Below are 11,842 nucleotides of genomic sequence, written 5' to 3' on the forward strand. Positions count from 1 at the left end.
CTGGAGCTTCCTTGCCAAAAGAGCAATTGGCATAACACCGGCGATCACTAGAGTGGCAGGCTCGAAAACCATTCGATATGAGGAAGCGACTCACAAGGCAACGGTGCGTTGCACCTGATCGAGCCGCTTCCGGTTTCTCTCAAATCTTAACGTCTGGGCCTACCCTTCCGCCCCGTATAACAGGCCAGAATGCATGTAGAAATTAGCAGTCGCCGTTTACTGGCCTTAGGTCCGCCGACATTCGCCATGAACCAGTTGAAAGCGGTTAGAGAAAACCGCAGCTGAGAGCCGCGATTTTGTAGGCGGCTCTCCGTAGCTGCTCAACAAATTTGAATTTCCGGTCAATCACCATACCGAGGTACTTCCCGGCCGTGTTGGTCTCGACAACCTCATCTCCGATTGCAAGAGGAGAAGGTTGTCAGTACGCTTCTTCGTTATAGAACTATGATTTACGTCTTTGTGAAAGCTAGTGATATTCCATGGCCGTTCAGCCAGGCGCTGACCCTGTGCATTGCTCGGCTCACTCTCAGTTGGGTGCCCTCCACGTCACGGTCTGCAACAAGTAACACATCATTGTCAGCGTAACCAATCAAGGCCGACTCTTCCGGTATCTCCAGACTCAGCAAGCCGTCGTAGATGGCGTTCCAAAGGTCGGAGCCGAGGGTCGACTTCTAAGCGACCGGGCGATTCCTTGCACGTTGCACCGCTCGTCCCAGCTGTAGACACTCTGGGCGCAACCGAACCCTAACAAACAAGACCAAACCAATTGAGCCAAAGTCACGAACTACACCCTAAATGTTGAGTTCAACACACAACACAAACACAAAACTATATCAATAACATGAATGAAGAACAGCAAACAATGAAACAATCAACAAAAACAACAATACTGTAACCAAAACATAAAGCAAAATCCAACAACAAAACGCTAAACAGGAAACATAACCAAGACATAAACAAAAGAACCAAAACACACGGACAAGAAGGACTCCCAAAATCAGCAAACAACAAAAACACCAATAAATACAATACTGTAATCAAAACATAAAACAAGAACAACAAAAACATTAAAAACAACTAAGCACTAAAAAGGAAACGAAACAAAACAACAAAAACAGACGAACAAGAACAACTCCCAAAAACAACAAAACACCAATATTGTAAACAAGAACAAGAACAAAAACCAGCAACAACAAAATAGAAGAATGTATCCAAGGAGTTCATCATATCTGGCCGGTGATTGTCTCTATCTAAATATCAATCCAACTACTTAATACATCCCGCACATGCTTGTATGTGGGACATTCATCCAACGTGTAATCATGCTGAACCGACTTCCCTACATGGAAGCAATTCACACAGACAGCAGAACCTCCTTCCTTCTTAATCGGGCAGTCCTTTGCATAGTGGCCTTCTTTGCTGCAATATGAGCAAAGCTCCTTACTTTTGGAGATTCTAGCCAGATGCCTTAATGCAGAGAATCGAAAACACCAACTTCTTTCAAGTGATCCCTAATGTTATAAGTTTGAAAGTCAATAAACACTCAACCCTTCTCAATGGAAGCAGCATGCAGCTGCTTGTCACACTCTATGACATAATGAATGTTATTATTATCTCTTCTATCTGTCAAAATACTGCCTTAAACATATAATTAAATTCATCTACAGAATGCCTCAACTGCGTATGTGAGCATACGTATGCTGAGGTATATGGTGAGCCTCAACTGCGTCCACAAAACCTGTGGAACATTGTACACAATTACACAAGGCCTCAGAGACTTGGTAACTACCATCTTAATTGGAAACTGATTTATCCCCTCATTACGCCTGATATTACATTCTGTCTCGCCATCATTCACCACTGTCCTTACACCTTTAGGATTGTCTTTGATACTCACAATCTGCAAACCCTTCTCCTGGCCACTAATTTCTTTATCACTTTGCCCTTAAAGGCCAGAGAAGTAACACCATAAAGTTTGTCGTCAATAAAACCTTTGGTTTTGACAACATAGGTAACAACTTAGTTTGAACAACCTCAGAGGCCAGCTTCATAACAGATAGCAGCGAAAGAGTCCTAGTCCGTTCACCCATCCCAGCCTTGAAACCTTCAATACATCCCTGTAGTATGTCATTCCTCTTAACTGTTAGTAAATGTAGAAACTACAGCTTACACAGCCTAGACAGTCTGTAAGTGGCACTTTCCTCTTTCTCATTTTTCAAATTTCTAACAATCTCCTCTACCTCAGTGCATAAACCACTAAATATATCTATTACCTCAGTTACAACTTCATTAGAGACTAAATCAGTGGAAGCTAATTATGCTTCTCAAAAACAGCAACCTCAGACTTTTTAGCCTTCAGAGAAAGTAAAACATGCTTTGCTTGATTCATTGCAGAACCAATAGCTCCTCCATAAGACCAGCATTCGAATCCAAATCAGAATCCCTCACTAACCGCACCAACAGCTGCCACAGTTGCCTCAGCAACTTTTACTTTCCTAGGCTTATTCAATAAAGATTTTACCTCAGTTGCGGAAGGATCAGAAATTTCCTTCTTTGACCACTCACCCCTCAGATTTTCATTGCTGATGTGTCCGACTTGACACACTAACCATACTGACAGTATCACCATCAAAATCACCACTACTACCTTCTGCAGCCTCCATTGTGCCAACTTCAAACAAGCTTTCTTTAGCGATCTCTGCTGAGCCTCCTTTGCAATTTAATTTGAGCGGCCTCCCTTTGCAACCACCTCTGGGCCTCCTTTTCCAATAGGCTGCTTTAAATTGAGTACAACATTTCCTTATAGTCTTCTGGACTATTCATGCTTACAAGTCAAACTCAAAATATGAAGTAAATTAAAATTTCAGTATAAAAATTTTACAATACCGCAAACACAAACAAAATATGATGTTTCAACCTCAAAACACAACACAAAATAAATAAATACAAAAATACAAAGACTAACAAATTGAACAAACAAAAATAGACCAATTACAATTATTGCAAACAAAAACAACCAATACAGACTTTATAAGCAAACAAAATGGCAATCGATGTAAACAACAAGATGTCTGTTCTAACAACAACTAAACATCTATATAATATTAAAATAAAAATTCAAATTAAATTAACACAAATTATAAAACTATCAAAATAAAAAACGTAAACCAAAGAACAGACAATCCCAGTCCCAGGGGAGTGGTTTAAGGAAATATATCACCACCCAAACTGATAGCCTAGTTAGACTATGGGCTACCCACAAGCTAAAATCCTAAAATTAAGTAATAAAGTAAAGTAAAATTGCCTAAAATATAAAGCAAAACAAAAACCATACCAGTGTAAAACAACCCTATGAGAAAATGTTCAATTAATAACAGATATACTTAAATTGTAAACTAAATAGGCGGAGCCGACATAAACACTACCTATATTGTTGGTGTTGCGTGTTGAATATCTGGTGTCCACCAGTACACGGGTCGCTTTTGGTACCTCAGTCCTCCATAGGGCATGGAGGCGTTGCATGCAGAAGCTACCAGCCACACGGTCGAAGCAACCATGGCTTCTGCACCAGCGGCCCCCTGGTGGTGATGTTCCTAGGGGCTAATGCCCATGAGGAGATCTTTCTTGTGAATCTCTATTCGTCGATTTTTTTAATAATAATGATAATTCAAGACATACAAATATACATTCAACACAAAACACTTATGTACACATAATGTTAACATGTACACACAAACAATAACAAGAAGTTAATATATACACAAGCCAAACCAAGTATCCGGAAAAGATAAAAGCTAATTTTCATCGATTAGATGTTCCTCCATTCATCCCAACTCCTTTGCGATGTTTTGGGTGCCAGAAATTTGGACACACAGCAGCGTGATGTTCAAGGAAACAAATTTGTGTGTTGTGAGCCGTTGCACCCTGATGACCCATGAAACGACTCATTTGTGCGAGTCAATTGCCACAGACACCATTCTGCAAGATCGCGTAACTGCCCAGTTTATAAACAAGAAGTAGCTATCCAGGAAATGAAGGCCATACAGAAGTTCAGCTACTATGAGGCAAAGAAAATTGTGAGAAGTAGATCGCCTAAGACTGAGTCCTATGCTCAGGTTGCTGCAGCTCCTGCAGTCCCTTTTAAAACAGGAGATATGTTATTTGAACTTGCACTAGCATTATCGAAAATGGTCGAACTTATCATTAATGAGAAACTGAAAACTAGACGAGTTAGAGAAAAGGTCATAAATCGTTGGAGATGGTAGCGGATGTTACTAAAACAGCCTTCGAACAGTTCTTAAGTGAAGTCAAATGAAGTAAAAGTTCAGCGAAAGCCTGAGGAAACTAAATCACAAATTAAAGTTCACATTGAGGATTCTGAAAAGACAGAAGCAAAGATATTAGAAAAAACAGATTTTGAAATCTGTATAATGGAGCTTTCGAAAGCACAGAGGCCTTTAAACGAGAGGGGAAGCACTTCAACCACCCCACACGCTCTAGCGTGGAGTGCATTGAGTCTCGACTCTGCAGGAGATCCTCTGTGATTTACTGCGGAAGATCAGAAGAATCCATCTCTGAAGCCTCAGACATCCTGGAGTTGAACATTGAGGCCTTGAGGAAGATGGACAAAAGAAAGAAGAAAGAATGGCCTAAGGTAAACCTAGGCGATAAAATTTAACAAGAAATTACTTAATATGTGCTTATAGAATTAACTGTGCTTGATTTTGATTGTTTCTGACAGATTTCTTAGAAATGCTGAACTGTTTTACTATAATTTGAAGTGTTTTTAGTGTGTTAGTTTTAAGTATTTTTAAATGACAAGGGCTCTCTACACCCTTGCCATCTTGTGTCTATTTGGGTATCCAAATAGACAATTGTATCCTTCAATACGTCTATTCCTGGATGATCTTTGATGACAAGAATAGACTTTAGACATTGTCGCTAGTGATTTTATTAGGGAGGTAAAAAAATTTTTTCTTTTTTTTTTTTATGTGGAAAGGGGCTAATGACCACAGCAGTCGATATCCCAAAAAATTAAAAAAGAATAAATAAATAAAAATAATAATAATGTCCCGGATAAACCCAACCCCACGACCGCGCAATAACATCAACGTACACGTCTGAGGTGGCAACGACATGGTATTTCGGTACCTTTGCTTACGTTGGCCAATGGGGCAATTGCTTTGCTCAGGAGCTCACTGTAGAGCTTTGCGGTCCCTAGCTGTTTGAGCTGGTTGCAGTTGTACTTTTCGGTTTCGCTGTTTGCAGCGGGAACGGGAGGCATGACCGTAATCTGTTTTGCATATGCTGGGCGGAGTGCGGACGGGGCGTGTTCATCCCTCTTCTCAGTTGTGGAGTCGGGTTGAGGGTGGGCTGCTGTGAGCTTGCTCTGCCGAAGTCTTGCGCCGCTCAACGTGAGTCAGTCACTTTGGCCCTTAGCAGGGATTGTCCTATGGGTTAAGGTATCGAAGCCCTTATTGCTACGTGCGAGCCCTGGATGTCGGTATAGTGGGTCAGGCAGTACCTGACTCCCCGCCCCGTTAAATTTGTGGTAGGCAGCTGGCTGGGAACCCAGTTAGGATCTATGATCTGGGGCACGCCAAACCGTCTCTCCACCCGCACCTTATGACATTTTGACTGCCGAAACTGTATATTATAGAAAATTTTACATCCACAACTTCCGCGGCAGAGGGTCCACGTAAAAATCGGAGAACCTTTGTTTTCGGAAGCGAAGAAAAGAGCTTCGAGTACAGTGACCCAGAGAAGAACATCCGAACTAAGTTTTGAATGTTTGGCCATTATATTTCTATACATTATACACATCTTAGTGTAGTCTAAGAGCTTTGGACCAATTCTAAAGTATCTGGTGGTAAAGAAGAAAGAAGAGGATTTTTCTAAAGTTAGTCCTTTCGTGATTGTTCGTGGGATCACGGAAGCTGCATTAGAACCTGTAAAAGAGACAAGGAAGACTACTATGGGCTTGTTTGTGGAGACCGTCAATTACCTACAGTTATCACGAGTGTTGAAAGCTATGAAGATACGACTCATCGACGTTGACGTTGTACCGCATGGTACACTAAACACCTCCAAGGGAGTTATGCGGAGGGAGCTTCTAAACTGCACAGAAGAAGAGATCGCCGAGAAGCGTCAGGAACAAGGAGTTGTTCATGTCGATGTTTGAACTCGCGACATAACGGAGTAGTTGTACCCTCCACGTTGCATGTTTTAACATATAAAAAACCTATGTGTTCTAAGAAAATTAAAGCTAGCTTTCATAGACTGGATGTTCGTCCTTTCATCCCGACTCCACTGCGATGTTAGATATCAGAAAAAATGCTAGGATGTCAGAATATCAGACATACCGCTGCGAGATGTACTAGGAAACAAATCTTTCCCTGTGATATTCCACTATAGCTGGATGACCCCTCCAAGGATCCGTCGGTTTGTGTTAACTGCCATGGACATTATTCTGTTAGATCACAAGATTTTCCAATTTATAAGGAGCAACTAGCAATACAGGAGGTACAGTTCAAAAGATCAGCTACTTCGAAGCCAGAAAAATTATGCTCAGCTGATCACATAAGCTTACATCCTGTGCTCAGACAGCTGCAGCTCCTGCAGCTTCTTTTAAACCAAAGGATGTAATTTCTGAACTGGCATCAGCTTTGGCAAGCATGGTCGAACATATTATCAATCACAAGTTGAAGAGTCAACCATCAAAGGGAATTAGCCCAAAACCAACACAGAAGAAAGCAGACGTTTCTTAAGAAAAGAACTCAGTAAAGCACAACAATGAGCATACGACCAGTACTCAAGTGAAGCAAAATGAAGTAAAAAGCGAGAGACAGCCTGAGTCAACTACTTGTGAAGTAAAAGTCCAGGTTGAAAGATCAGGGACTTGTGAAACCAGAGATAAAGCTGTTGTAAGATTTAGATCGAACAAAAATGGAGCAGCTGAAAGCACGGGGTCTATAGAAGAAAGAGCCAGGATTTCAGCCACCCCACATACTTTTAGCGGAGAATGCATCGAGTCTCAACTCTGATATATGACTGACCTCACCATCAGAGCCAGTATCATCTGATGCCTATAGCAAGGGATCCTCCGTGGTTTACTGTGGAGGATCAGATGATTCCATCTTTAAGGCCTTTACCTTGATACCTTGGAACTTGATGTCGAGGCCTTTAGGAAGATGAAAAAGAGAAAGTAAAAAAAAATAGTCTAAGGGTAAGCTAGGCGATAGCATTAAAGTATGAGATATTTTCTATGTGCTTGTAGAAATTTTATAATGAAAATACGTTTTTTTTTAATATTCTTGTGATATTGTTGCATCATTAAAAGGTTTTGACAGTGTTTCAATAGAAATGGTTTGTTTGTTTTAAGTGTTTTTGAAGTGTTTTATTATGTAGGTTTTAACTGATTTTAAATGCAAGACCCTTTACACCCTTGCCATATTGTGTTTTCTTTTAATCCCATGAAAAGTCTATTTATTAGATGATCTATATTGACAAGACTAGTCTACTGACAACGCTGCTAATGTTTTGTCAAGGGGATATGGAAAGGGGCTGGTAACTGAAGTAGTCAACCTAAAACCTCAAAAAAAAAAAAAAAAAATTAAGCAATAAGTTACCTGTCTTGTATGGTATTTTGTTGACATGTTTTTCCATCTGCCATTAAAGTAAATCCATCATAACACTGACAAACATATGAACCTGGAGTAGGTTCACAAATCTGAGCGCAAAGCTCACCTGGATATAGTTGACAGATGTTCTTTTCAGACACTATATTAAAAAAAATTGATTATTGTAATAAAAAAAAATGTGTATTTGTTTATATACTGGTGGCTGAAAAGTAACTTACACTCTATCTTTTTTTTATAATTGAGATAACTGGATAAGGTTTGCAGCATTCTTCCTTGTACTGAGGGGCTACTTCAATAAACATATATTTCACTCTTTTTGTTTTTTGGGAGCGGCATCCCCACCTCCCCACAAGTGAATTAATGTAATGACATTTTTGGTTGCCATTTTTAGTTTAACTAGTTAGAATTTAATTTTTTGGAACCATTTTGCTTGTCTTGCAGACCTTTAAAACAATGTACCTCTCAACCATATGTCCCATTTAAAATGTTTGAGCCGCCCCTGGCCCTCCCACCACCCTGAAGGCTGAATACTTTAAACTGGGACTTACTGAAATAGCTTCTCTTATCAGAGAAGACTTCCAAGGAGAAAATCAGGATACTTCAAATAACAGAAAAATTAAGGGAAAGTATACAACCGTAGTTCTAGCTATCTGAAACGAACGCATGGTTGGCCACCATTTTGGATTGAGAGATCAGAATTTATTTTTAATTATATCATTTTTCTCATCTCACTGAGCTCTTTAAAATAATATATCAAATGACCACTGGTCCATTTGAAATTTCTGTGTTGCCCCCCACCTACCAACACAAAAATCAAAAAGAGTGAAATATACATTCACTGAAGTAGCCCCTCACCTCAGTACAAGGAAGAATGTCGCAAACCACATCCAGTTACCTCAATTATAAAAAAAAGTTAGAGAGAGCGTAAGTTACTTTTCAGCCACCCGGTACACATATATTTGCGTAAATTTTTATTAAAATACAAATAGCCTGTTTTATCCAAAATTTCTTTATACCAAAATTTTTATTTTATTTTTAATACAAATTTGAAATAATGATTTTAACGATTAAAAATTTCTCTATTAAATTTATTTTGAGCCACTGATATCATTGGTTTAAAAAAATTACAACAGTTTAAGAGTTTGCAGAATAATTCATTTTTTCTGTTTAGAAGTAATACAGTTTGCTCTAATATTAATAATCTCAGTACAAAGTTCTTTAAAGTACCATATTTAAAAAAGATTTTTAATTGTTTACATTGAAAGAATTTAAATTATTTTTATAGAAGTTCTCTAACAAAAATTAAGCTTGAATAATTTTTTATTATTTCTTTAGGAGTTTTTAATACTTTTCTTAGTCTTAGGAATAATATATGTTTATGATGAATGTTAGTTCTATTACATGTGATATTTTAAATTGTGAATAAAGGTACCCTTTTTTCACCTAACCTGTTAGTAGAAAAAACTTAGATAAGCTACTTGGATAAGTTAGTTAGTTATATATAGCCTCACTATTAGTCAAAACTTAAAGATAAAAAACATAGCATACACCTTTTTACTGGGTTATTTCTATACTCAACTAATATTAATTCTGACTATAAATTTATTCTTTTACATTAATTTTATGCAGAGTTGTTTTTTAGTAATAATTCACTTTAATCGACTAATACTTTAATTTAGAAAATAAAGACATCATTATAGTCAGAGCCACCCTCACAGTGAGACAACATTAGCAGCTATTCCAGACCTTCAACCAAGTTAAAATACACTGATAAATTGTTAGGTTTCATAAACAAATTCAACCACTATCTTGTTTTCTTTCCTGTTCAGTGCAAAAAAATAACCCTTACTCCAAGAACTGATTTAGTGTTGAAATTTAGTTAGTTTAGAAAAGGGCTCCTTTGACACAAGTCCTGTATCACAGTATTGTAGCTTATTATGTTCTTCATTTATTTGATTCAGTGGTTTTTCCTTTTTTCCTAAGTCAATATTGCATACAATTGGTAATTGCAACTAATAAAGGGATAAATATAACCATAAACAACTGAAAATTTTGTACTTTTTGATTAAATAATTGATAAAAAAAAGCTTAAAAATAGGTTAATTTTATTATTAAATTTAATCATAACCTAGATGATTTAACACTAATTTTAAATAATTAAATAAAAACTTATATTACATTTTTTGTTGAAAATTACCGTGATTTGGTGGTGGTGGTGGAATTGTAAAATTTTCTTTTGGTTCATACTCATTGAAATTATTCATATTACAGCATGCTTCATATGCAGAATTCCACGGACAACCAAGATTAATATTTTGGTTACTACAGTCCACAGACATTGAAGCAGATATTATTCCAAGCTGACAAGCTTCACAACATAGCTGCAAAACAGGAAATACATCTTAAAATGCAGTAAGGATTTAAAGTGGTAAAAAGCAATTCTCTTAGTCTGTGGGGCTTGATAGTGTACTTACTGTAATTTTTTTTTTTAACTCATATTCTGAGCACAGCCAATGAGAGATTATGGTTTTATCTTATCAGATTTTTAATAATTACTTCTCATTGCTTTACAGTTATCTAAATACATATAGTTAAAAAAATGAAAGTTATTCTTTATTCTTCCTATACTTATTTGTAAAACTACATTTTGGTTTGCTTAATTGTCTTACAGATAATCCTTTTATTTTCTAACCAAAAAAAGAGAAATTCCCAAAAAATCATCACAAATATTAAACTCTATTAATTATGTGAATAAACAATCATTATCAGTAGAAATAGGAAAATGAATAGTACAAATAAACATAAGTACAAGAACACAACTTAATGAATATATATATAAATTGTATTTTTATAATTAAAATCCAATTTGAACAACTCAAGTACAGAATTACAAAGTAAATAAATGACATCTTTCTTTTATTTTATTCCAAAAGCGCTTTCACGGGATCCCACATCATCAGTTGTATATAATATATATTTACATAAAATTATGAAATTAAGATTACAACAATCATATATACAAAACATATGAAGTCAATTAAATAAGATAACTACATATATATAAATATGATGTCATAATTAAAAAAATTAAAATTAAATTTAAAAATAAAATAAAACAAATAGAAAATTTATATTATGTAACCTGGCCAGTCAACATTACATTAGTGAGTGGATTTGAATTAAATTATTCATATATACATTATGATATAACTATTTTTATCTAATAACGTGCCGCCATCTGTTACCACTTTTATAAGTGTCATCTTCATATACTGTCTGAAAGTTGATAAAGTTGGAAATACTTTTATATTTATTTATATAAAATCTCTCCTAAATGTCCAGATTTTGTAGTATCCAAATATCAGATACTGTATGTTTATTATTAATGTAGTTATTATTAATAGTGGTCAGCAATATTAGATATACCCAATTTACCATTTTTATAATTTTAATGTGTTCTAAAAATCTAGTTTTAAAAGACTTGATAGTTTTGCCTATATATACAGAGTATTTCTAAAATGCTGTGCTGACTATACGTTTTCAGTATAATTAAACAAAAAGTATCCTTAGGAAAAATGGTAATTTCTCCCACTGTCTGCCATTTTGTTATTTTTATATAATTTATATCTCAAGTTCTGATAGATGAATTACATTAATATTTGGTAAGCGTGTTTGTAATAAAGTTTTAAAATTAGCAAAAAATCAGGACTAATACCTTTGTAAATTAGAAAATGGCAGCCATATTTATTTTTCAATCCGTTATAGTTCCTTAAATATTAGTTTTATCAAATTTATGTTTTTACTAAAATATTAAGCCTTTTATTTTGAACAAAATGACATTTTATTTTTTTTAAATCTGTTAAAAATAGTAGAGTTATGGGAGAAAATTGATGTAAATTTGTGTCATAATTATTAGGTCTATTATTGCGAGAAAAATATTACTTAATTTGATGCTAATTTACAATACTAGAATTAACAATAAATAAAAACAATATTTCATCGAACTGAACATAAAGTGGAGGACATGAAAATAGACACATAAATACATCAATTTTGAAGTGTAATGAAGTTCAATGAAGTGTAATGATTGTGACCATATATATATATATGTACGTAAAACTAATAGGTCTTTTAAAACTAGATTTTTAGAACACATTAGAAATTATAAAAATGATAGACTGGGTATATCTAATGTTGCTGAC

The 11,842-nt window shown here is 35.8% G+C and overlaps 1 protein-coding gene across 1 annotated transcript in view; it reads right to left on the minus strand.

The window, feature by feature from the left end:
* LOC142322595 (uncharacterized) overlaps positions 1–11,078 on the minus strand; it is a 98,804-nt gene extending 87,726 nt beyond the window's left edge. Inside the window, exons 1-3 of the mRNA XM_075361671.1 lie at positions 11,067–11,078; positions 9,910–10,021; positions 7,629–7,779 (exon numbers count right to left, since the gene is read on the minus strand). Of these exons, the coding sequence (XP_075217786.1) occupies positions 7,629–7,779; positions 9,910–10,021; positions 11,067–11,078 (275 nt within the window). The remainder of the gene's footprint in view (positions 1–7,628; positions 7,780–9,909; positions 10,022–11,066) is intronic.
* Between the last annotated feature and the right edge of the window lie 764 nt (positions 11,079–11,842).

The sequence above is a fragment of the Lycorma delicatula genome, chromosome 4 (assembly GCF_047948215.1).
Source record: "Lycorma delicatula isolate Av1 chromosome 4, ASM4794821v1, whole genome shotgun sequence".
Taxonomy (NCBI): Eukaryota; Metazoa; Arthropoda; class Insecta; order Hemiptera; family Fulgoridae; genus Lycorma; species Lycorma delicatula.